The sequence below is a fragment of the Schistocerca nitens genome, chromosome 8 (genome assembly GCF_023898315.1).
Source record: "Schistocerca nitens isolate TAMUIC-IGC-003100 chromosome 8, iqSchNite1.1, whole genome shotgun sequence".
Classification (NCBI taxonomy): domain Eukaryota; kingdom Metazoa; phylum Arthropoda; class Insecta; order Orthoptera; family Acrididae; genus Schistocerca; species Schistocerca nitens.
This window is the reverse complement of record NC_064621.1, coordinates 310824588-310849128: the sequence shown is the minus strand read 5'-3', so window position 1 is coordinate 310849128 and position 24541 is coordinate 310824588. Positions and strand designations below refer to the sequence as shown.

General features: G+C 40.6%; 1 protein-coding gene across 1 annotated transcript in view; it reads right to left on the bottom strand.

Moving 5' to 3' along the window:
* Positions 1–3215: 3215 nt before the first annotated feature.
* LOC126199541 (telomere zinc finger-associated protein-like) overlaps positions 3216–24541 on the bottom strand; it is a 373452-nt gene continuing 352126 nt past the window's right edge. Inside the window, exons 7-8 of the mRNA XM_049936462.1 lie at positions 23051–23437; positions 3216–3662 (exon numbers count right to left, since the gene is read on the bottom strand). Of these exons, the coding sequence (XP_049792419.1) occupies positions 3216–3662; positions 23051–23437 (834 nt within the window). The remainder of the gene's footprint in view (positions 3663–23050; positions 23438–24541) is intronic.

Here is a 24541-nt window from a genome sequence, read left to right as displayed (position 1 = left end):
TTTCTCTGAAAGCTAAGACAATTCAGATGCTGGGAAGACACTGTAGCAAAGAAACAGGAACTATATTTTACATATGATAGCTGTGTTGTAAGTAAGTGAGACCTGAATACTGTAATGAACATGCTGTTAGGCTGCGCCATGATTAGCATACAGGAAGCGTATTTGGGAGGAGGTCAGTTCAATTCTGCACCTAGCCATCCGGATTAAATTTTCTGTGGTTAGTTGAAACCACTTAAGGCAAAAAAAGAATGTCATTGATTTTCTTCTCCCAAGGTTCACCAAGCTGAGCTTGTGCTCGGCTTCTAATGATCATGTTGGTGATGGAATGTTATACTGGAATCTTCCTCTGTACTAAATACATGCAGATGAATCACAGATCCAACAGAAGACATTAGGTTTATACATGTAGTAAAGAATTGTTACAAAAAGATATAATACTACATAAGAAATTATGACAAGTGGAAAAACGTGTATTCACAGTTATAGACTGAGAGAAAAAAGTGATGGATACTGCAGCAAATGGTTGAAACGTACATCAGTAATACATGAAACTGCATACTGAAACTAGTTATACAATATGCTCACTGGCTAACATGGTGTTGAATCTTCTAGAAAGGGCTGGACTGTTGAACCAGAATAGGTAACAGAACCTAGTCATTGAAGATATGGGAGCAGCAAACCCACCATTGAGCTTTTTATATATGGCACCAGAGGCAGTGCATCATGTGGGCTGCTCCAATTTCTCGTAAGGTGTTGTACCAGTTTAGCCAGCATTTCATAGGTTAAAGAATACCCTTTGAAACTGTGATGTCACCAACCCATTTGCACATTGTAAGTGCAACTGTTAGCTTTAGCAGGACAAGGTAGAAACATTTGCATTTATTCTACAGCTTATTTAAATATTTCTCCAGGCTCACCCAGTCAACTTGTTGAGTTGTTGTAACAAACCATAGCTGCAAATCTGTCAAGGTTTCACGATATTAGATATTTCCACTACAATGTTTTTCACTTCATTGTTGTTTCAACCAACAAGGCTCTGCTGTGTTTCTAAAATGTGTCCTGTACTTTTACATCTGATCATTACTCTTGAAAATAGTTATCAAATCATCTTGTTCCAAGAGTATACACCACACCATCTCTCTCTTTGGAGATCTAAAAGTGTTCAGTGAAGTGATAATTGTAACTAAAACTGCATTAAATGTAGAGGTATCTGAAGTGGGAAGAAGATAGCACGTTACTTTTTGGATATGAATAAACAGCTGTCCTAAACAGAGTATTCTAGGCAATATCCTCAATTTGTCTGTGATCACAGGCTATGCATTCAGAAATATAACTTTGTATGAGTGAAAAAAAAAAGCTAAATAGTGCAAAACAGTGTAGGTGATCTGTCATCAAATGCATCAGGGCCACACAGCATGCAGATTCGTATATGTAAATATTTAAGTGTAATCAAATAGAGGTGGCAGCAGAGCTAGTGCGACACATGTAACAAAATACCCGAAGCATTAGTTCAGTAGAGAGTAAAGCTCTTTCTTGAGTGATACATCTTTGAGTTTCACCACACAAGTTTTGAAACTGTTTTGCAGTACATTCCAATGCTCTCCCTGCAAGCACAATCACAGGTTGACCAGAATCTCGGCTAGTAATGAACTGTGGAGAAGGTATTGTAGATATACACAATATTTGAAATCGGTGGGTAGGCCTAGGATCTTGCTGGCCACATCCACAACTCATAACATGCCATAAGCTGTATAAGTCTGATAAACCATTACCTCTCGTACCATTGGTGCTGTGGAGTGGGAAGATAATAATTGTGGATATGGTAACAAATGCTGCCTATCTGTGTAGCTGCAGAAAGAAACGTGGTGTTTGCATAAATACAGTATTCAGAACCTGCATTGTAGGTTACATTGTATTGCTGTGAGAGCAAACTCACCTTCCGCGGAAGTGGTGTAGGGTGCCTTCAGTCTTCTGCATTAGTTGTTTTCGTTGTTTGAATTTTGGTATTGTTGAGCAGTGTACTGTCGTTATTTCGCTAACACGGCCATGGAGAGAGAGAGAGAGAGAGAGAGAGAGAGAGAGAGAGTGAGTGAGTGAGTGAGTGAGTGTGTTTTGTGTGTTGTCATATTAACAAGAGTGCTACAGTGAACTGTGGCCACCACTGCATGCAGTAAACAGATTCCACCAGTTGGTGGCTGGCATGCCAGCTAACACTCTGGAATCCATTACCTTCTTCATTGTGTGTTTGCTACAGTTGGCTCTCCTATTAATAATCCCTTAAGTTTTTTGTGTGTTTGCAATGGACAAAAGTCTTGGCCATTACAATTGTGAACATCAGGTACATGTGTAATGCAGTTTATTTCCTATTTATCTAGGATGTGGTTGCATTAATGTAAAATATATTGCTGGTCTTTTCTTACATGGGTTGCTATTAAATGTGTGCGTTAAGTTAAAACCACAATGTTGAGAAATAGGTCATATTTAAGTGGTACTCTAAAGAGAAAAATAAAAGCATGCCAAGATGAAGACGTTAAAAAGACAGCGAAGATTGATACAGTTTCCCAGCAATCAACTACATGTCCATAATAAAAATGTACTAAAATTAATAACAGAAGTGAAACTGGAGAAAAATGATGATTTAAAAGTTGAAAATGGAATTCGGTACAGCTGCAAAAATGAAATGGGGGGATGATTCTAACAGCTTGCAACTTCATAGAGGACATGGTACCACTTGTAAAAATAAATCACATGTAAATTCCGAGGATGCACAATTTGAAAACGGACCACCAGCAACAGACGCCGATTCAGTGCCAACAGACGATTCTTCCACAGTAAACTGAATGAAGAGAATGAACTAAAAGTTATAAATAGCTGGCCGTGCATGGCTCAGGATTTTTTCCCTAGAGACACTAAGACAGAAAAAGTCATTTAGGCATGATTATTATTATAATTATACTGACACAGGATAGATGGCATCATATCAAGATTTCCGAACTGTAACTTATGTAAATAGTGTAACGTAATCTCAAATTGTTGTGCAGGTGCTCTCTGTTGCATTATTTCTATGTAGATACCATGTTGCTGGTGGTATAGTTCAATAAATTTAAAGAAAGGGAACATATGGATACACAGGAAAACCAGCTTAACATTTGACATATGGGTGCTGCCACTGAGAAATCACTGATAATGGCCCACTGTTGCCCATATCAGCCATTTTAGTGAAGCAGTGCACCATTGTCCCCCACGACATCATTGGCAAGGGTGAGTTCAATGTGCTGCTGGCCTGTGGACATGGGTGCTGATGTCGATGTGTGCTCCACGAGCTCTCCATACACACGCATGATGACACTAGTGCCAGCAGCTCTAGGCATGCTTGAGGGTTGCTGCCCTGTCCTGTTGTCGCAAATATCTCTGGCAGGTGGTGGCACGGGGGCAGAACACTTCTTGCGGTGGGTGCGCATGTTGCTGGACTGGCTGAAGGTGGCACCACAGCGGTCACAGCTATAGGGCCGCAGGCCGGTGTGGTGGTTCATGTGTGCCTTCAGGTGATGCTTCTTGGTGAACGCCTTGCCACATTCGCTGCACGAGTACGGCCTGATGCCCAAGTGAATGCGCAGGTGTAGCTTCATGTTACTACGGTCTGCGAACTGCTTGCTGCATATCTGTTTGCAAGATATTTATCTGCCAGATAGTGATTGTATCCTGGCCAAGGGACTGGAAAATTTCTAAACATAGGAAGGAGGAAAGTATGGGTTTATGTCCTGCTGAAGGTGCCCAGTGACTGAAACGGAGGTCTGATACTAAAAAGAAAGCAACATAAGTTTCCAGATTGAATCTTATACTCTGTAGCAGAATAAATGATTTTTTGAAACTTCCTAGCAGAGTGAAACTGTGTGAAAGATCTGAACTTGAACTGGGAACTTTGCCTTTCGTGAGCAATTACTCTACTGGCTGAGATATCCAAGTACAACTCAAGGTGTGTGCACACAGTTTTACTCCTACTTGTACCCCACTCCAATCTTCCAAGCTTCACAAAAATTGTCCTGCTTATCTTGCGGGACTAGCACTCCTGGAAGAAAGGATGTAATGGAAACATTTTCCTATAATATCCTTAGACAAAGCCTTTTCCACTGCTTGTGCCACAAGATATGAAGTCATATTCTGTGGGGCCTGGAGGTTAGAAGAGAAGAACTGGTAAAAATAAAGCTGTGATGGTAGGTTGTGTGTCATGTCTGGATAGTTCATGTGGAGCATCATTGCCCATGGAAGGAATGGTTCTGGGTTTGAGTCCTAGTCTGGTACACAGTTTTAATCTGCTAGAAAGTGTCGTAACATCGTAACAGAAGTTGATTTATGTGCTACTTCAAAAATAGTTTTGTGCAAATACTGAGAGGAGCTTCAAATGCTCTGTTGTGAATATGGAATCGGAATTGAGAAGAGTTCACCTTCATTATGTATAAATGCAAGCAAGTTTCATAAACAGAATACAAAACCTATATTGGATTACTCAGTTTGGCACATAGTTAGGAACACATTCCTACAAATAAATATCTAAAGGCTATGTAGCAAATCGTAATGAAATTCAACAAATGTGTTAATTGCATAACATGTAGCCAAGAGTAGTGCATCTGCAAACAGTTTCATACGCAATAATCACATCTGACCTATACTGCTAGAGTATTTGAAAAAGGGTGGAAGGTTATGATTAATGTCCCATCAACGACAAGGTCATAAGAGGTGAAGTTAGAGCTGGAAATAGGACTAGGAGGAGAAAGGAAACAGGCTGCAACATTTTTAATGTTTTTCTGACAGCCTTTTTGAGACAGTGCAGCGAGATGCGAAAAATTGAGTAAGTTTTTTCATGTTTGTTAATTAAAGTTGTATACCTCTAATGTATGTCGTCGTCGTCGTCGTCGGCGTCGTCATCGTCTTTAGTCTGAAGACTGGTTTTAAGCAGCTGTCCATGTTCCTCTATTCTGTGCAGCTCTCTTCATCCCTACGTAACTATTGCTACCATGACCACCTGCAGAAATTTGTCCAGGGGGAATGGGGGTGTTGGATGGGCCACAAGACACTAAAACTGTCAATTTGACATAACTGAGTTGATCAGTGTTGAGACGGCTCATACTACAAGAAATTAAATTTTAATAGATGAACTGATGGTTATCCAATCACTTCTAGAAGTGTATGAGAATTCTGTAATGTAGAAAAGCTCTCTGCTTCAGATTCCAGTGGTAGCGGCAAGTAGCCCATCTGGACACCATCCTCCCTCCTCAACCACCCCTCCCCCTCCCTCCCACACACACACACACACACACACACACACACACACACACACACACACACACACACACACACACACAACCTTTCACGCCTGTGATTGTAACCTAAATCCATTTGAGCCTGCTTACTATATTCACCCCCTTGATCTCTCTATAAAATTTTTAGTTTAAACACTTCCATTATGAAATTAACGATGTCTTGATGCCTCAGGATGTATCCTATCAACTGATCCCTTTTTATTCAAGTTGTGCCAAAAATTTCTTTTTTCCCAATTCACTACTGTACCTCTTCACAAGCTATTCAGTTTATGCTACACTATGAGATCGTTACAGGTAAGAATCTGGTTTAGAAGTCTGTCTTACCATTGTGTAACTGGTCTGACTCATTCTGGAGTTCACAGGTTTTTTCCTGTCTATAACCTTCATAAATGATTCTTAAACCAAGCATTAGAAATGTCTAAATTATGCTCTGCTCCTCTCTGGCAGTCCATGTTCTCCTGCTAATTTTCCTTCTTGTCTTTTTCCTGCTTTCGAATTCCAGTCCCCAGTCACAATTGAATTTTCATCTCCTTTAATATTTGTATTAATTTCTGATCATATATTCTTTCAGTCTCTCGATAATCTGTGCAGCTCTTCGGTATAAAAACATTTGCTACTGTAGCGTGTGTTGGCTTAGTATCTATTTTGGCTACGACACTGCATTCAGTGTGCTGTTCATTATAATTATCCACATTCCAATTTTATTATTCATTATTAGACTTATTATTGCATTACACCAATTTGATTTTTTGTTGATAACCTTGTAAGGAACTGATCAGAAGTCCTGTTCTTCATGTCACTGCATTTCATTAACTCCCACTATATCTAACTTCAATCGAGCCACCTCTTCTTCTTCTTCTCTTCCCCCTCCCCCCCCCCCCTCCTCCACATGTAACCTACCTACCTTGTTAGTGCTCTAACATTACATGCTACGACCTGTAAAAGGCTGGTTTTGTTTCTCCTGATGACAGCCTCCAGATGCAAATGGGGGACTATTTTACCTCTAGAATACCCAAGAGGATGCCAATATCATTAAGCCATACAGTAGCGCCACATCTCTCAGAAAATATGATTACTGTAATTTTCTTTTGCTTTCAGGTAATTGCAGTACCAGTGTGGCAAGACCATGACGTCTAATATTACAAGGCCAGATCAGTCAGTCATCCAGACATTTGCCCTTGGAACTACAAAAAGGCTCCTGGATTTCTTCAGGAACCAAATGTTTTTTTGCCGTCTCTAGAGATACCTGTCTGATGTGGTTGCACCTACATGATGGCTATCTATATTGTAGAGGTAGGCAAACCACTACACCCTACCCCACATTGGCAAGGGCCATGGTTCATAGGAAACAATGTAGATGTGTCAAATTTAGTAGAAAGCGGAAGAATGTAATAGTACCAAAATCCAAAATTATGCATCCTAGTAGAGGGTTCTGGTTGCAGACGTGTTTTATATATCATGGTCGTGATCCCTGATGTCCAAATATTCCCATTAAAGTTTCAGCCATGTCATTTTAGTAATAAATGACGTTATAATGGAATTCCTGACTTAGGTGAAAACACTACACTTGTCCGCTAACTACCCCATTGTAGAACAGAAAACTTTTCAGCAGCACCACATACTGCACTTAAGTCAATGCCATTTGTCAGAAGAAACATGTAAGTTTTGCTTCAAGCAGTCTGAACCATCTCACGTCGTGTTGTGACGTTATTCATTCAATGAGGCACACCACAACTGCCAACACAGGTTGTTGCAATGAACCAGAGGAAGTAGCAGCAGGTCCGATTCTCAGTACTGCCAGTGAATTTACCTTGATGGGAGAAATGTTTTGATATGTAAACCCATTGTTTTGAAGCTAACTTACAAGGTACTTTAAAGAGGAATGGTTATTCTTATTTGTGAGACTGACATAAAAAATCCAGCAGAGTGATCACATGACCATCCAAACTGCAGTCCAGTGATGCCAGTGTCAAAGTGTAGTGTCTGATTTTACTACATGGGAGCCAAAATGATTGGTACCTCTGGAATTCTGAAGGTAATGGGTGGTGAGAAGTGAAAGCAAGGTGTAAACTAGCTTCTGTTGTGAGAGTATCACAAGGAACTTGCAGATAATGTTTCACTCACCTTAGTTTACTGGCTTAATGTGGCCCAGCATTGGTGTCTTTAGAGTTTTATAGAACAGGAGAACATGCACACTTACAGTCTGTAGATGATCATTATTTACTATTCTGAGGGAGCCATTTCTTTTAGGGAGGGGAAATAGGAACGATTTGATTGTTCAAGGAGGGGGAAAAAAGTAGAGAGAGAACACGAAAGTGGTAGTGATTTAGTATGAATGTGGGTAGTGAAGAAAGGAGATGGCATAAAGAGTGAATGGGTGCAGGCATGGGTGGGGAACAGCTATCCGACCGATAAAAGGCAAACTGCTGAACCATTCTATCTGTATTACTTGACTAGTGTAGGTGGGTGGAAGATATTGAGACATTCTGATGAAGGGATAGAAATAGTAGTAAAGAATCGGGCCATGGTTTTCAGTTCTGGTGCATCATTCGTAAATATGACGAAAACTTCATTATATGTTTGCTTATTGGGCATGGAAACTCGACGGCTTAAAAAGAATAAAAGTATGTTGTAGTTCTGTTGTTATACATGCGTTTCCTTCCCAATAGTTAGTCTGCCCTTTTGTTTACAAAATGGTTTTTATTATGTCATATTGTGTGCGATCTTTTAGAATTTGTGGCTGATGAGTATTTCACCGACCCAAAGAAAGAACTGCTGTTCTTCGAAACTGAATTAGTCAGACGACCTAAGAAAGTCTAGAAGATCGATAGGTCTTATCTCACGAGATTTTGAATGAAAAGTGAAGCTGGCGACCATTACTGTAGGTGGAGAACAGTTATCACAGTATAGAAAAACTATTTATTTTCTTTATTTTGAAACTGATTCCAAACAGTTGTATTTGATGACATTTTGAATTAATTTAAAATAAAGAGAACAAATAGTTGTTCTACGTAGCAATAGTATGTAGATGAAGTCCCCCATTTCTTCAGCAAAATGTCTGCGGTCACCCAGCTGTAGGGTGTATTGTAGGACTATAGCGGCGCATAGTTTAGTTTACTGGCAGGTTTGTTTTCTGTTGACGACTGCGCCAGAGTGATTGACGCTAATACCCAAATGCTACGATTCTCCTCTAATAGTTGTGACACACATTTCCTGATAAAAAGAAAAGGGAAGCTCCCTGAAGAAACGGTCTAATTTTAATAACTTCGCACACTTACTCTATCAGACTGTGTGTAGGGGAAGGTGGTGGAATTACACGCATGTGGGTAATCCCACGCAGGCTGATTTACGTAGTTTGAATGGCGCAAGCTGTTCACAGTTGGTGCTACAGCCTGCCGGCAGGAGTAACAACTACTATGCAACTTACGCCAGCCATTTTCCAGTGGCATTGTTGGAGCAGTGAAGTATTGTTTATTTTCGGCGTGTCTCGTGTAATTTTGGTCAGCTGTATTTTGCAAGGTAAGTGCTACTGTAAGTTGCTTTAATGTAATTCTTGCATATCAACTACTAACCCTAAATGAAACCTTTAATTGTAGATTTGTCCCGCTATTTGAATTAGGCGCCGAGTAATACTTAGGTTAGTCATCGAACTTACAGTGGGGTAATGCCACGCAGCTGTTGAAGTGCGTGGTATTCCCCCTTGCAGGTTATATTTTCGATACTAACGAGGTTTTTTTTTAAATTTCAGATGGATAGATATTATAAAAGAAAAACCCAGAAAGCAAAATGGACACAAGAGGAACTTTGTAAGGCTCTTGATGCCATCAAATCTGGAAGAAAAATAAGAGAACTATCAAGAGCCTTCGGGATTCATGAAGCTACTCTGCGAACGAGAATGAACGTTAAAAATACCTAGGGTCCAAAACTAGGAAGAAACCCAACATTTTCGACAGAACAGGAAAATGAGATTAGGGATCATGTTGTTACAATGTCCAAGCTGTTCTATGGCATTACATGCATCCAGCTCCGAAAGATTGCATTTGAGTATGCAGAGGCTAACAACATTGCAAACAATTTTGATAAGTCATGTAGGTTAGCTGGAAAGGATTGGCTAGCTCTATTTTTAAAAAGAAACCCGCATGAGAAAACCTGTAGCAACTAGCATTAACAGAATACAGGCATTTAATGAAGAAGAGGTTAATGCATATTTTAAAAACTTAGAACATGTCTTTGAAAAATATAAATTTAATGAGGGGCAGTGTTCAACGTCGGTGAAAGGGGCATAAATACTGTACAAAAGTCCGAGAGAATTTTGGCTCCTAAAGGTGTTAAACAAATAGGTGGGGCGACGTCTTGGGAAAGGGGAAAAAACGTGACTGTGATATGTTGTTTCAGTGTTTTGGTACCTACATCCCCCCTACGTTTATCTTCCCCAGGAAGACGATGTCAAATCTCTTAAGTAAAGGTGGACCAGTTGGAGCAATATATGGCTGTTCCGTCAATGGTTGGTCCAATGAGTCATTATTTTTCAAATGGATCCAACATTTTCAGAACAATGTAAAATCAACTATTGATTGCCCTGTGCTGCTGATTTTAGACAATCACAGCAGCCACATTTCACTTGAAATTTTTGAATTTCGTAAAAGAAATTCTATTTTTATGGTAAACATACCTCCACACACTTCTCACAAGCTTCAACCAATAGATGTTACATTCTTTTCTTCTTTGAAAGCAGCCTTCAATCATGAATGTGACATGTATATGAAGTCACAGGTGTATCAAAAAATTACACCATATGAGTTAGCAGAACTTTTTAATAAGGCATATATTAAGGTCGCTACCATGGACAAAGGGCATCAGGGTTTAAGGCAGGTGGGATTTGCTCTTTGAATCCAAACAAATTTCAGCATGACGACTTACAACAATGTGAGATCTTCAGATTTGTTTTCCTTGAAGATGAAGAGGTTCCGAATGCAACAAATGGAAATGAAGTGGTTGCATCTACAAACGAGCCACATATCCCCAAAAGGAGTTAAGAACAGATTCCTGGATCTCCAGCAGAAGATGTTCCATTTCTAGTAGGCCTAGAAGAGATCACATCAACTAAGAGTTCATGTGTTAAGCACGTTAGTGTATTTCACATATATCCTGTTCCTAAACAAAAACAACTTCTTCCTAAGACGAAACAAGCCAAGGGAAAGCCTAAGGGAAAGTCAGTGATCCTTACAGCAACTCCAGAGAAGAATAAACTGCTAACAGAGTTATCAATAAAGAAACAAAAAGAAGCCATGAAAACAAGAAAAGAAATATTAAGGATAAAGCAGACAAGAGCAAAAATCTGCAACTTACAAAAGTCTCGAAGAAGAAACAGACATTATATAAGAAGAAACACCACCAAGAAAGTGAAAGTAGCAACGAGGATGACCTACATCTGGACTTGCAAAACATTTGTGATGACGATGAAATGGACGATATTGATCCATTGGTGAGTTCAGAAAATGTCTGTTTAGTTTGTGGAGAGTTTGGGAACGATGGAGAACTATGGTATCGATGTATTACTTGTAGCACATGGAGTCATGAAGAATGTATTGGCTGGAACACTCCAAAAGGTTACAAGTGCGATCTTTGCTGTATGAGAAAATGAACTCTTTTCACATCAATAAAAATGTAAAAAACGAAAATTATAAGAGATGTTTGTAGAATTACATTATTTCGTTCTTAAATATACTGTTTACTATTTGTAGTAACTAATAAGCAAATAAAAATAGCAAGTATTGTACATTTTTATGGTTTGTTTGTTTTGCGTGTTATTACCCAGTACTTTGCGTGCCGTTACCCTCAGGCGTGGGGAATACCACGCATTTGCACTTTTTTTTATTTTAATGTTCAAAATTCAGGTACTGGTTATAACTATTTACAGACGATTGGAATATGTGGAGAAATGACCATTGTATGGTATGTACTTATTTTCGTAGGTTTTAATGACGTATCGAATGGTTCACATCGATTTTTCCTTAGGTGCGTGTATTTCCCCCACTCTCCCCAATGACAACCTGTGTTAGCCGCTGTTATAGAAGAACAGCACTGCTGCGGTTTCATCAAATGCTCCACCTCAGGGCTGGGGAACATTCCCAACGTTCCACATCATAGCGTAATACTCGCTGCAGTCAGTGATAATCATGACGTCGTCCGACGAGGACCATGCTTTTCCATCACAGTGATCAGCACCATTTTTGCCCCGAAGAATGTAAATGGTGTTAAAGAGTTGAGTTATCGGCGTTGAACTGGAAAATGAAATCGGCTTTTGCCTGTCGAACTCAATATCTTTGTGGCACATTGGCCCCCATCTATCGAAATCCTTAAAAACGTTATATACGGTAGGTTACTCTGTTGTGGCTTAATTTATCCGCAGATTGTATTGTTCAAGGTCTGTCGTGACTCAAAGGAAATACCTGCGTAAATAGCACAATTTGTTTAATTGTTTTTATGTGTGTTGTTAATTCTGAAACCGTGAGAACGAAACTTTAAGCCTCTTGTAAAGGAAGTGTTGCATTTCGTTCGGGCCTAAAGCTTTCGAGCAGGACAGAAAATGGCACCGATATCTCCCCCCCCCCCCTCCCTCCTTTTCGTCGCCTCATCCAAATATGTTGCTTTAAAGATGGCTTAACACTTTGCACCCGTCTGAAAAAGAGTTACATTACATGCCCCTCGCGTCGCCATGATAAGGAGAGAACCAACTAATCACACGACTGTTATTCCTGACAAAACCAGCTGGAATCAATCACCTTAAAAAAAATAACCGCAACATCATAATTATCATCAGCTACATGTCAAAGGACACAATTCATAGCAGTCCTTCCTGAGCGAGTATGAAGACGCTGACGCACACGAAAAAGGCAGACAAGATATTATGCATGACAGCCTAACATTTAAAAACCCATGTGAATCAAATTAGCCACACGTTTTGCTTGAAAGGGATCTGACCGATCTTGTTCAAGACTTAGATTTGTCGACGAAACAGGCTGAACTTCCTAGCTTCGAGATTATAATGTTACAATGTTATTTTTCCCTACAGTCCAGTATCTCCATGCTACTTCTCAAAGAAATGTGCCATGGTTTTCTGTAATGATATAGAATCTGTTGTGGGCACGGGTCACGGTATCACTGTAAACGAGGGACGACATTTCATATATTTAGCAAAGTTACACTGACGAGTAGTTTTGCACAATGAGAACAAATCACCTTTTCTCTTTGGTCATGCAGCTAACCAGGAGGAGACGCAAGAATTTTGAACCACTGCTCACACTTACTTAACGTGAGAAACACAAATACTGTATTGTGTATGTGAAGACTTCATGATAATTTCAGTTCTACTTGGTATGCAGCGCGGGTACACAGATCTCTGCTGCTTTTATGAGAATGAAATAGTGAAGAATGTGAAATAAAAATCGCTACTGTAGGAACAATTTCCTGCTCGAAGTGAACGACAACTTGGACAGAAGTGTGTGTTGGTCCCCAAAACCCGATGCATATTCAGTTGGGTCTCCTCGAAAACTCTGAAAGCCATGGAAAAAATACCACATGGATACAAGTATCGAACGATCGCAAATAACGGTAGGAATAATTTTGTTACTAAATTTGGGAAGAAATGAGCGAAAACACGTTCTTCGTTTGTCATATGATATTTAACAAATGGTATAGCTGTCTTTGCAGGTGGTTGCAAGAACTTTTGAGGCGGCTATACGGCAGAAAAGTATTCAGACTTTGCACGTGAACTATTGAAATAATATCGGCGAATGTGACACTATGTGACTTTTAGATTAGATTAGATTAGATTAATACTAGTTCCATGGATCACGAATACGATATTTCGTAATGATGTGGAACGAGTCAAATTTTCCAATACATGACATAATTAAGTTAATTTAACTACATACTTAAGTTAATATAACAACTTTTTTATTTTTTTAATATTTTTTGTTTTTTTCTTTTTTTCTTAATTTATATCTAAAAATTCCTCTATGGAGTAGAAGGAGTTGTCATTCAGAAATTCTTTTAATTTCTTCTTAAATACTTGTTGGTTATCTGTCAGACTTTTGATACTATTTGGTAAGTGACCATAGACTTTAGTGCCAGTATAATTCACCCCTTTCTGTGCCAAAGTTAGATTTAATCTTGAATAGTGAAGATCATCCTTTCTCCTAGTATTGTAGTTATGCACACTGCTATTACTTTTGAATTGGGTTTGGTTGTTAATAACAAATTTCATAAGAGAGTATATATACTGAGAAGCTACTGTGAATATCCCTAGATCCTTAAATAAATGTCTGCAGGATGATCTTGGGTGGACTCCAGCTATTATTCTGATCACACGCTTTTGTGCAATAAATACTTTATTCCTCAGTGATGAATTACCCCAAAATATGATGCCATATGAAAGCAATGAGTGAAAATAGGTGTAGTAAGCTAATTTACTAAGATGTTTATCACCAAAATTTGCAGTGACCTTTATTGCATAAATAGCTGAACTCAAACGTTTCAGCAGATCATCAATGTGTTTCTTCCAATTTAATCTCTCATCAGTGGACACACCTAAAAATTTGGAATATTCTACCTTAGCTATATGCTTCTGATTAAGGTCTATATGTATTAATGGCGTCATACCATTCACTGTACGGAACTGTATGTACTGTGTCTTATCAAAATTCAGTGAAAGTCCGTTTACAAGGAACCACTTAGTAATTTTCTGAAAGATCTACATGTAACGGATTTCTGTTTAACAGTAAGAGAAAGATACGAAAAAAATGATCGGTAGACGAGAAGAGACTAGGTAGCACTGCTGCATGGCTTTAGAAGACACCACAGCCTGTATCAACACACGAGATTTGCCAAGTCGGGCAAGGAAGACCTGGCCAACCATCGGTTGCTGTCTGCATCAGAGAATGATAGAGAACAATCCACACTGTTACATTATTAATGCAATCAGCTACAGTATCATATCAAGACGCTTTCGCAAAATGACCTAATCTTTCAGTTTTGATATCCCTAACACGATATCATCTCCTCGGTTTCACTATGCCTTGCGACAAAAATAAGCTCTTGCGTACTCTTGCACTAGTCGGAGTGGTAAACACTTACTCGACACATCTGTCACGCCCGACTTTTTCCATCTTGCATGCCAGCTTTCACCACGCAGTAAAAGTGTGCTACCGACACATGACATTGCAGTTTAAAGTATATTTCGTTTGTAAAGAGAACCAAAATGTCTTTTTCCGTTGATACCGAGCGTCGTAAGCAACTCATGATAAGCAATATTTGATTTCACTCACTATATTTAGAGGTAGGGGTGTAAATGTGGAAACCCAGTTTGTTTTTGCTGTATAAAAGAAATGTTTAATTCTCTTTCAGCTTCAAAAATTAGCCAAAGCTAATTCATAATGTTTTAACAATGAATGTAATAATATGAAACACAAAAACTAAATAAAAATTAAAAAAAAAACATTTTCTGCTTGCACAACAACTCATTAATTTTTCAAGAAGTGTGGGTAATGTGGAAACGTCTTAAAATTATGGGAAACTAACGAAAACTACTCATATTAAAAATGTTAGAAACTATTTTATTTTATATTAAATGTAAATCACACAAAAATATTTTTAAACGCAACTGTAATAGAAAATGCTTCATAAGTGAAGTTCACTTGCAAAAATCGCATATGTAAATATCTCCTTCATTTATGGCACACAAAGAGTGACTGCACTCCTCACACACTACACACTTAATCCACAATTATCTCCTAACGTCTTTGGAAAGTGCGCCTCCACAAAAAATACAAATAGCATCGTCTCCAGTAGGTTTTTCTTCTCCAACCGGGAGATCCAAATCTGACTCGCCTGAAGAGACAGTTGGTGCATTGGGTTCATCTGAATCCTCAGATAACTTAAGCCGTTTTTTGCATGGTTTTCTAGGAGGAGCTTCACGTTTTTTCTTGCTTTTGGCAGGTGCCTTAGGAAGCTTCTGTTTATCCTTCAGTAAGGAGACTTCAAGGCGTGTTTTATATGGCTAAGATGCTGATGAACCTGGCTTACGACCTCTGTTGGAAACCCTCCTCTTTAGAGGAGGGATTGGCATGATATCTTGTGGAGACACACACGTGTTTGATGAGATATTTGACAACAGTGTTGACCTTCTGCTTTCTCTTTGGCCATCTTCACTTGGGCTGTCAGTTGTCACAGATCTGAATGCGTTATGAGTGTCTTCTTGTCTGAGGTCATTACTTCCACCTGGGATGCTGGATTCTCATAAGTTCCTCTCAGACTTCTGGTCTCATCTGAAGCCAACGTGGCAGCTATAAAGTCGATTTATCCAAAAACAGTCCTGTCACATGGGAAAATTCCACTCTCCAAAAATCCTTTTGCAGCAATAGAGCCAGTCTGGCACTTCAGGTAGGTTTTTCCAAACAACTCAACTCAGATATGTCATATGGTCCTAAGGGCCGGCTGCTGTGCCGCAACTATTGGCCAACATACTCAGCGTAATAGGTTTTTAGAGTGCCCATAAAAGTCTTATCAAGTGACTGAGTTTTATGAGAGGTGTGAGGCGCTATTCTCACGATTGTAACATGGTTCTCCCTTGCACGTTCCATAACTTGAAGGTTTCTGGCATGACTGTTATACCCATCAAGAATTAACAACACAGAAGATTCTTTTGAGGGATGTGCCTTAGAAATGAAGTGGTCAAACCACTCGGAGAAGAGCTCAGTTTGAATCCACCCTGAAGGATGGCATTTACTAATTGTTCCAGGTGGTACTCCTTTCAGTAGAGTATCAGTCCAGTTCTTCCTGGGGAAGGTCGTCATTGGTGGTATGAAAATACTGCCAGCACTCCCAGCATATGACAGTCATCAGGGATCCTCGCTCTGCTGATGTGAGGGCACCTACTTGACGTTTACCTTTCAGTCCAATTACATGTGGTATTCTGCTCTGGACAAAAGAGAGCCCAGTTTCGTCCACATTGTACACACGATCAGCACTATAGGAGTGTTTACTGTACTCAGCTTCCAAAATGTCAAAAAACTTATCTACAGCTTCTTTGTTGAATCAGTTTGCTCTCGAGAATGAAGTCCCCATAGGTTTGTGGATTGAGAGTTTATTTTTGTGTCGTCTAAGAAAAAGGTCAAACTAAGCTCTACCTGCAGCATTTGAAGTAAAAGGATGATTAATATTATTTCTTTCCGCCAGCTGATATGCCATTCTCTTGACATCTAATCTGGTAAGGCCATAGAAGCGATTATCCATTTCAGAGAGATACTGTACCAACTGTTTCTCAATAGCATCAGGTAGTACAGGCTTATGTCCAAGTCTCAAAGAAACACATTCTTCAGGTGGCATATCACTGTGCACAAACCTTTGAAGTGTCGTCCGAGGTTCACTGAAAGCTTTTACTGCTCTTCTTAACCCAATCTGCTTTTCCCTTAAGGCTCTTATAGCCTTAATCTTGTTTTCAGCATCCCACCTAGAAAAAGGTGTAGAAAATGCATGAACGTAAAATGCATCACTGTCACGGCGTTTGTTGCTCAACTGACTTCTAACCCTCTACCGTGACAAATAGGAACTATTGCAACAATTTCTGGCTGCCCTGCTAGAGTGAAGCACTCTGCAGGCCAGATAAAAAAAAATAAAAAAAATAGACGTTTCCACATTACCCACACGCTTCCACATTTACACCCCTACCCCTACACAATAAAAAACGAAATGGCAAGTTTCCGTCGAAACAGAAGAGGAAATTCGCCCGACGATTCTTAGATGAAACATGCGGTATTTACAACGTAAATCACCCAAAAATTTCACCGCTTACATTAACTCTTGTATCAATCGAAATAAATTGTCTGGAGATTTTTCTAACGGAGGACTATGTACTTTTTTAATGGCATTCGAAAGCTCTAGAAGACACGATTACAGTTATATAATGATCGTTAATATTGGCTTTTAAAGTGTTCGCAAAAATATCGAAGAAATATGCTAAAAGTGGGAGTTGAGGTGGCCAGAATCGACTATTGCGATGGAAGCACCGCGAAGTTGGACTTACAAACCAGGCCCTTGTCATGGTATCAAGCCTTTCGACTGATTAACTGTTTCCACAAAAGCTATTCACTTAATCATGACTATGTGTACATATTTAAAATTGTTTTTTTAAGCCCCTTCTGATACGCTAGAAGTTAGCGTAGAGTGTTGTTTATAACAATTGAAGCTGACCATGTATCAGCCTCATATAAAATATGGCCAAGAGGAAAAACTTATCTCGGTAGCATAAACCTATTTTCTGGCTGCATATAACGACTTAACCTTGCATGACAGCCCCACTAGGCAGAATTTCTACCACAGTAGGCTATTTTGGCCGTCCTTGCTTTTCAACTTAGTTTTGCGAAAAAGTTTCAACGCCAGCATTAACGAGAATTATATCACTGTATTTAACTTTCCAAGAACATTCGACTCCCATTGACATTATTTATCTTCATTAAAATGTGCTTTAGCATCTCGACTGGTATTAGAGTTGAGAGAATTACCCATGTAGCAAAATAACTTGCCTTCTGCGTACTGTCATTTCCCGAAAACTTCGATTCGGTATCTTGAAGCGTTGAGGAAATAAAAGGGGTACGGTACAAGTTTATTGATTCTAATTCTGCAAGGGAGAAAATGTGAAAATGAAGCAAGCGAAAATCTAAGCAGAAATATAAAAATGAGACTGAACAACGAGAAATGGCAAGACGAAGATTGCAAGGATGTAGAAGCATACGCAACTAGGGGAAAGATAGATGCCACCTATATGAAAATTAGAGAGACCGTCGGAGACCTTTGTGAATATTAAGAGCTCAGACGGCAAGGTGTTACGGAGCAAAGAAGGGGAAGCTGAAAGGTGGAACAAACCTTCAGAAGTGGCAAAATGGACCAAAACAAGAAAGAAGTCTAGTAAACATGGGTGCGTTAAAATGCATACCTTAAGAACTATGAGAACTTGTTCAGTAGAAGAGATGTATAGCACAGTAGCAAAGACTAAGAAGCGCTCATAGCTCTTAAGATACACATTTCAGAATCAATATTCATCCACACTTTTTTTTTTCTTTTTTCGGTCCTTACTACAACCTCTGAACGTTTGTCAATGTAGCAGTGGTTGACCCTGTGTAGAAGGGCTGTGCGAGGGAAATGAACTTGAAGACAATATTTTTGAAAGGGAGGAGGAAGTAAACGAAGATGAAATGGGAGTTAAGATATCTTGAGAAGAATTAGACGTAATGCCGAAAGACGTAAATCTTAATACGACCCATGCAGTTGAAGATATTTCCTCAGACTTGTTGAGATCCTCGGGAAAGCCAGCCTGTGTGTAAATATGTACCCCCACACTTCCCGAAGAAATTAGTAAGTCTATTTCCAAAGAAGGCAGATGCTGACAAGAGTGAATATGACTGCAATGTCATTGTAATAAGAAATGCCTGCTAAATACTGACACAAATTATAAATAGTGGAGTGGAAAAAACTGGTAAAAGTCGACCTCGGGCCATATCAAATTGGGTTTGGGAGACGTATGAGAACACACGAGGCAATACTGAACCCATGGGTTATCTTAGAAGATAATTAAAGAAAGGAAAATTTACTTTCATAGCACATACAGATTTCGAGAAAGATGGAATACGGTCTTTGACATTTTGAAGGTAGCAAGTATAAAATGCGGACAGCGAAACATGATACACAAATTGTGCAAAAACCAGACTGCAGTTATAGAGAGTCGAAACACACGAAAAGGAAGCAGTGGTTAAGAAGGGAGTGAGACAAGGCTGTATCATATCCTCAATGTTATTCAGTCTGTACGTTGAGCAATAAGTAAAGGAAACCTGAAGAAATTTGGAAAGGAGTTCGAAATTGATGGAGAAGAACTGAAAAATTTGAGGTTTGCGATGCCATTGTAAGTATGTCAGACAGAGCAAAGGACATAGAAGAGCAGTTGAACGGAATGATAGTGCCTTGAAAGGAGGTTATAAGAGGGCCATCAACAAAAGTAAAACAAGAGTAATGGCCTGGAGTCAATTTAAATCAGGTTACGCTGAGGGAAATAGATTAGGGAACGGGAACTGAGAGTAGTAGACGAGAAGCTTTTGAGGTATATAGCTACAGAAAAATACTGAGGTTAGATTAATAAATGAGATTGTATCGAAATGGAGAAAAAAGAAATGTAACACATAACTCGAGTAAAAGAGGCGAGACCTGAAGGAATTGTTAATTCAGTTGTGGAGGGAAGAGAGAGAGAGAGAGAGTGTGTGTGTGTGTGTGTGTGTGTGTGTGTGTGTGTGTGTGTGTGTATGGGGAGATTGTAGGAGGAGACCAAGGGATGACTAGAGTATGCAGGTTCCAATGAATGTAGGTTGCGACGTTTATTCATAGTTATGAGCTTGCACAGGATAGAATAGCATGCAGAGTTGTATCAAACCAGCCTGGCCCCTTTTGGGGAACAGACTATATTAAACACTCTGGGTAAATGATTACAAATATTAGTTCACGCGTCACATTCGCGTCTAAAAACAGGAAGAGTTGGGCTAGGAAATGCCTTCCACCCCCTCCCTCTCCTATACTGCCAACTCTAACATGGAGGCGTGGGCGCCGCAACTGAGGCATTCATTTCGTCTGGAAGTGTAGTGAAAGAAGCAAATGATTCTACGAGGAGCGTTCAATAAGTAATGAAACACATTTTTTTTTCTCGGCCAGTTTCGTTTGGAAAAAAAGAGGAACTTGCTGCTTCAGCCACTATTGTTTCATGAATTTTCGATAGGTAGCGACTCTATACATAACCTTCAGAGTGGTGTTTATAACGGTGGTGCGCTTCAAGTAGAGAGCTGTCATTGATTTTCTTTTGGCGGAAAAACCAGAGCATTAGAAATATTCGTAGGCGCTTGCAGAATGTCTGCGGAGACCGGGCAGTGAATAAAAGCACCGGTGAGTCGTTAGGCGAAGCGTCTAGTCATAGCAACGAGATCGCGCAAACCTGTCCGATTTCCCGTGTGCCGGAAGGCCCCAACACAGCTGTGACTTCAGCAATTTTGGAGCGTGCGGACACACTCATTCGAGATGATCGACGGATCATGATCAAACATCTCGCTGTTCAACTGGACGTCTGTGTTGGCAGTACTGACACACTCGTCCACCGCTGGGGTACTCAGACGTGGGTACCCGCTGCCTAACGGCAGACCATCAAGAACAATGAAGGACCATCTGTGCGGAATTGCTTCTGCGTTACTAGGCTGATCAATGGCAATTTTTTATCGAACATCATCTCAGGTGATGAAACACGGGTTTCCCAATTTGAACCAGAAAGAGATAAGAGAACCACTTGTATGAACATCATGAGCTCAGATGGAAACCCAGTTCTAAGCAAAGAAGGGAAAGCAGAAAGGTGGAAGGAGTATATAGAGGGTCTATACAAGGGCGATGTACTTGAGGACAATATTATGGAAATGGAAGAGGATGTAGATGAAGATGAAATGGGAGATACGATACTGCGTGAAGAGTTTGACAGAGCACTGAAAGACCTGAGTCGAAACAAGGCCCCTGGAGTAGACAACATTCCATTGGAACTACTGACGGCCTTGGGAGAGCCAGTCCTGACAAAACTCTACCATCTGGTGGGCAAGATGTATGAAACAGGCGAAATACCCTCAGACTTCAAGAAGAATATAATAATTCCAATCCCAAAGAGAGCAGGTGTTGACAGATGTGAGAATCACAGAACAATCAGTTTAACAAGCCACAGCTGCAAAATACTAACACGAATTCTTTACAGACGAATGGAAAAACTAGTAGAAGCCGACCTCGGGGAAGATCAGTTTGGATTCCGTAGAAATGTTGGAACACGTGAGGCAATACTGACCTTACGACTTATCTTAGAAGAAAGATTAAGGAAAGGCAAACCTACGTTTCTAGCATTTGTAGACTTAGAGAAAGCTTTTGACAATGTTGACTGGAATACTCTCTTTCAAATTCTAAAGGTGGCAGGGGTAAAATACAGGGAGCGAAAGGCTATTTACAATTTGTACAGAAACCAGATGGCAGTTATAAGAGTCGAGGGACGTGAAAGGGAAGCAGTTGTTGGGAAGGGAGTAAGACAGGGTTGTAGCCTCTCCCCGATGTTGTTCAATCTGTATATTGAGCAAGCAGTAAAGGAAACAAAAGAAAAATTCGGAGTAGGTATTAAAATCCATGGAGAAGAAATAAAAACATTGAGGTTCGCCGATGACATTGTAATTCTGTCAGAGACAGCAAAGGACTTGGAAGAGCAGTTGAACGGAATGGATGGTGTCTTGAAGGGAGGATGTAAGATGAACATCAACAAAAGCAAAACGAGGATAATGGAATGTAGTCGAATTAAGACGGGTGATGTTGAGGGTATTAGATTAGGAAATGAGACACTTAAAGTAGTAAAGGAGTTTTGCTATTTGGGGAGCAAAATAACTGATGATGGTCGAAGTAGAGAGGATATAAAATGTAGACTGGCAATGGCAAGGAAAGCGTTTCTGAAGAAGAGAAATTTGTTGACATCGAGTATAGATTTAAGTGTCAGGAAGTCTTTTCTGAAAGTATTTGTATGGAGTGTAGCCATGTATGGAAGTGAAACATGGACGATAAATAGTTTGGACAAGAATAGAATAGAAGCTTTCGAAATGTGGTGCTACAGAAGAATGCTGAAGATTAGATGGGTAGATCACATAACTAATGAGGAGGTACTGAATAGGATTGGGGAGAAGAGGAGTTTGTGGCACAACTTGACTAGAAGAAGGGATCGGTTGGTAGGACATGTTCTGAGGCATCAAGGGATCACCAATTTAGTATTGGAGGGCAGCGTGGAGGGTAAAAATCGTAGGGGGAGACCAAGAGATGAATACACTAAGCAGATTCAGAAGGATGTAGGTTGCAGTAGGTTCTGGGAGAGGAATAAGCTTGCACAGGATAGAGTAGCATGGAGAGCTGCATCAAACCAGTCTCAGGACTGAAGACCACAACAACAACAACAACAACAACAACAACAACCAGAAACGAAACTACAATTCAAGGGGTTGCGCCGCACCACCTCCATCTGAAGAAAAAGTTCAAAGCCGCACCTTCCGGCAGTAAAGTCATGGCGACCGTCTTCTGCGACTCTGAAGGAGTTGCTGTGTTTGGTGTCCTTTCTCATGCTGCAACGATCAACTCTGAGGTGTATTGTGCTGCCGTCAGCAAACTGAGCGTGTTCGTTGCCACCAAGAGGCAAACGAACTCTCCTTCTTCATGACAACACAAGGCCTAGCACAAGTCTGCGCATCCGAGAGGAGCTCACAAAGCTTCATTGGTCTGTTCTTTCTCAAACACCCTACCGTCCTGATTTCGGACCTTCCGAGTTCCATCTGTTTGGCCCAATGAAGGATGCACTTCACGGGAAGTTGCACGTGGATGATAGGTATTTACTGATGCAGGAAGACGCTGGATCCGATGTCGACCAGTGGGGTGGTACCATGAGGGCACACAGGCTTTCCCAGTGAGTGGCCAAGGCGGAGATCGTGTTGAAAAATAAAGCTTTATAGCCAAAAGAATGGGGAATAATATCGTGTATTGGAAACCTGAATAAAACCAACCTGCTTTCAGAAAAAAAAAATGTGTTGCAGTACCTAATGAACGTCCCTGTTACTCTAGGTTTGGCAGAGTGAGATTACCTCGCAGGTGAACGGCTTCTCGCCGGTGTGCGTGCGCATGTGCTGCTTGAGCAGCATCTTGCGGGAGAAGGCCTTGTCGCAGAGCGCGCAGGCGTGCGGCCGCTCACCCGTGTGCGTGCGCACGTGCATATTGTAGGCGACGCGCTGGTTGAAGCGCCGGCCGCAGTCTGCACACGCGTACTCCTTGCGGTTGCGGTGGATCTTCATGTGCGAGCTGAGGTAGCCTCGGTCGTTGAACACCTTGCCGCACTCGGGGCATGCGGCCGCGAACTCGCGCGTGCCCGCGTGCACCGACATGTGATACTTGTAGTTGCGCAGTTGGCTGAACGCCTTCCCGCACTGCGGGCAGCGGTGCGGCTTCTCCCCCGTATGCGTGCGTCCGTGCGCCTGTCAACGGGAACACAGAGATGCCAGTAAGCCGAGATGTGTCTTCCTGCTATAAACATTAGAGTTGAGCAACACGATTCTTTTCCCCGATTCGATTCCTACGATTCAATCTCACATTGCGAATCGATTCCTGCGATTCGTTCTCGATTCTTTCACGATTCATTCTAGTCTGCGATGGCACGATTCTTACGGAATGCAAAAAGTTCTACATCTTACTAATAGATGGCAGGATATGTCTGAAATTGTCAATGGGGTTAGAATCGAACTGTGTCATGATAAGATATGCCAGAAATAGTTTATTTATGAGTAAACATGCATATGACGTTACAAGTGTGATTCTCTATTTATACTTGTAATGCCTTAATTGATGAAAGGTCACGTTTGATTTGATTGCATCTATTGTTTTATTTCAGTATGCCAGGAAAGAGGAGTCGATTTGTGCGAAAGGTGATGCAAAATTACGTGGTATGCCAGTTTGGTTGGGTGGCTTGAACGTATCTAACTACAGACGTCTGTTTTATAAAAAAAATGGTTCAAATGGCTCTGAGCACTATGGGACTTAACATCTGTGGTCATCAGTCCCCTAGAACTTAGAACTACTTAAACCTAACTAACCTAAGGACATCACACACATCCATGCCCGAGCCAGGATTCGAACCTGCGACCGTAGGAGTCGCGCGGCTCCGGACTGAGCGCCTAGAACCGCTAGACCACCGCGGCCGGTTCGTCTGTTTTATAGTAACAAAATCTAGCAGTGAGGCAGACGTGGTTTGGCTCATATCATCCTATGTTTTTCTGTGCTAAGATGTCTTTCCAAGTCCACATCACCCTTGTAATTGATAGCGCAGCTGACAGCCCTCCCACACAGCAAATCTGGGAAGCTCAGTTCCTTGTGAGCGTGTTTTTTCAAGGGCTGGAAATACTCTCACAGACTTACGACGACGTCTAACATCGAGGAAATTAAGAATGATAATGTTTTTGAACTATAATTTATAAACTGTGTGTGTGTGTGTGTGTGTGTGTGTGTGTGTGTGTGTAGAACTTTTTCGCGAACTGAGCCTGAACTGTGTATGTTTGTGACAATACTTGCTTTGAACTGTGTTC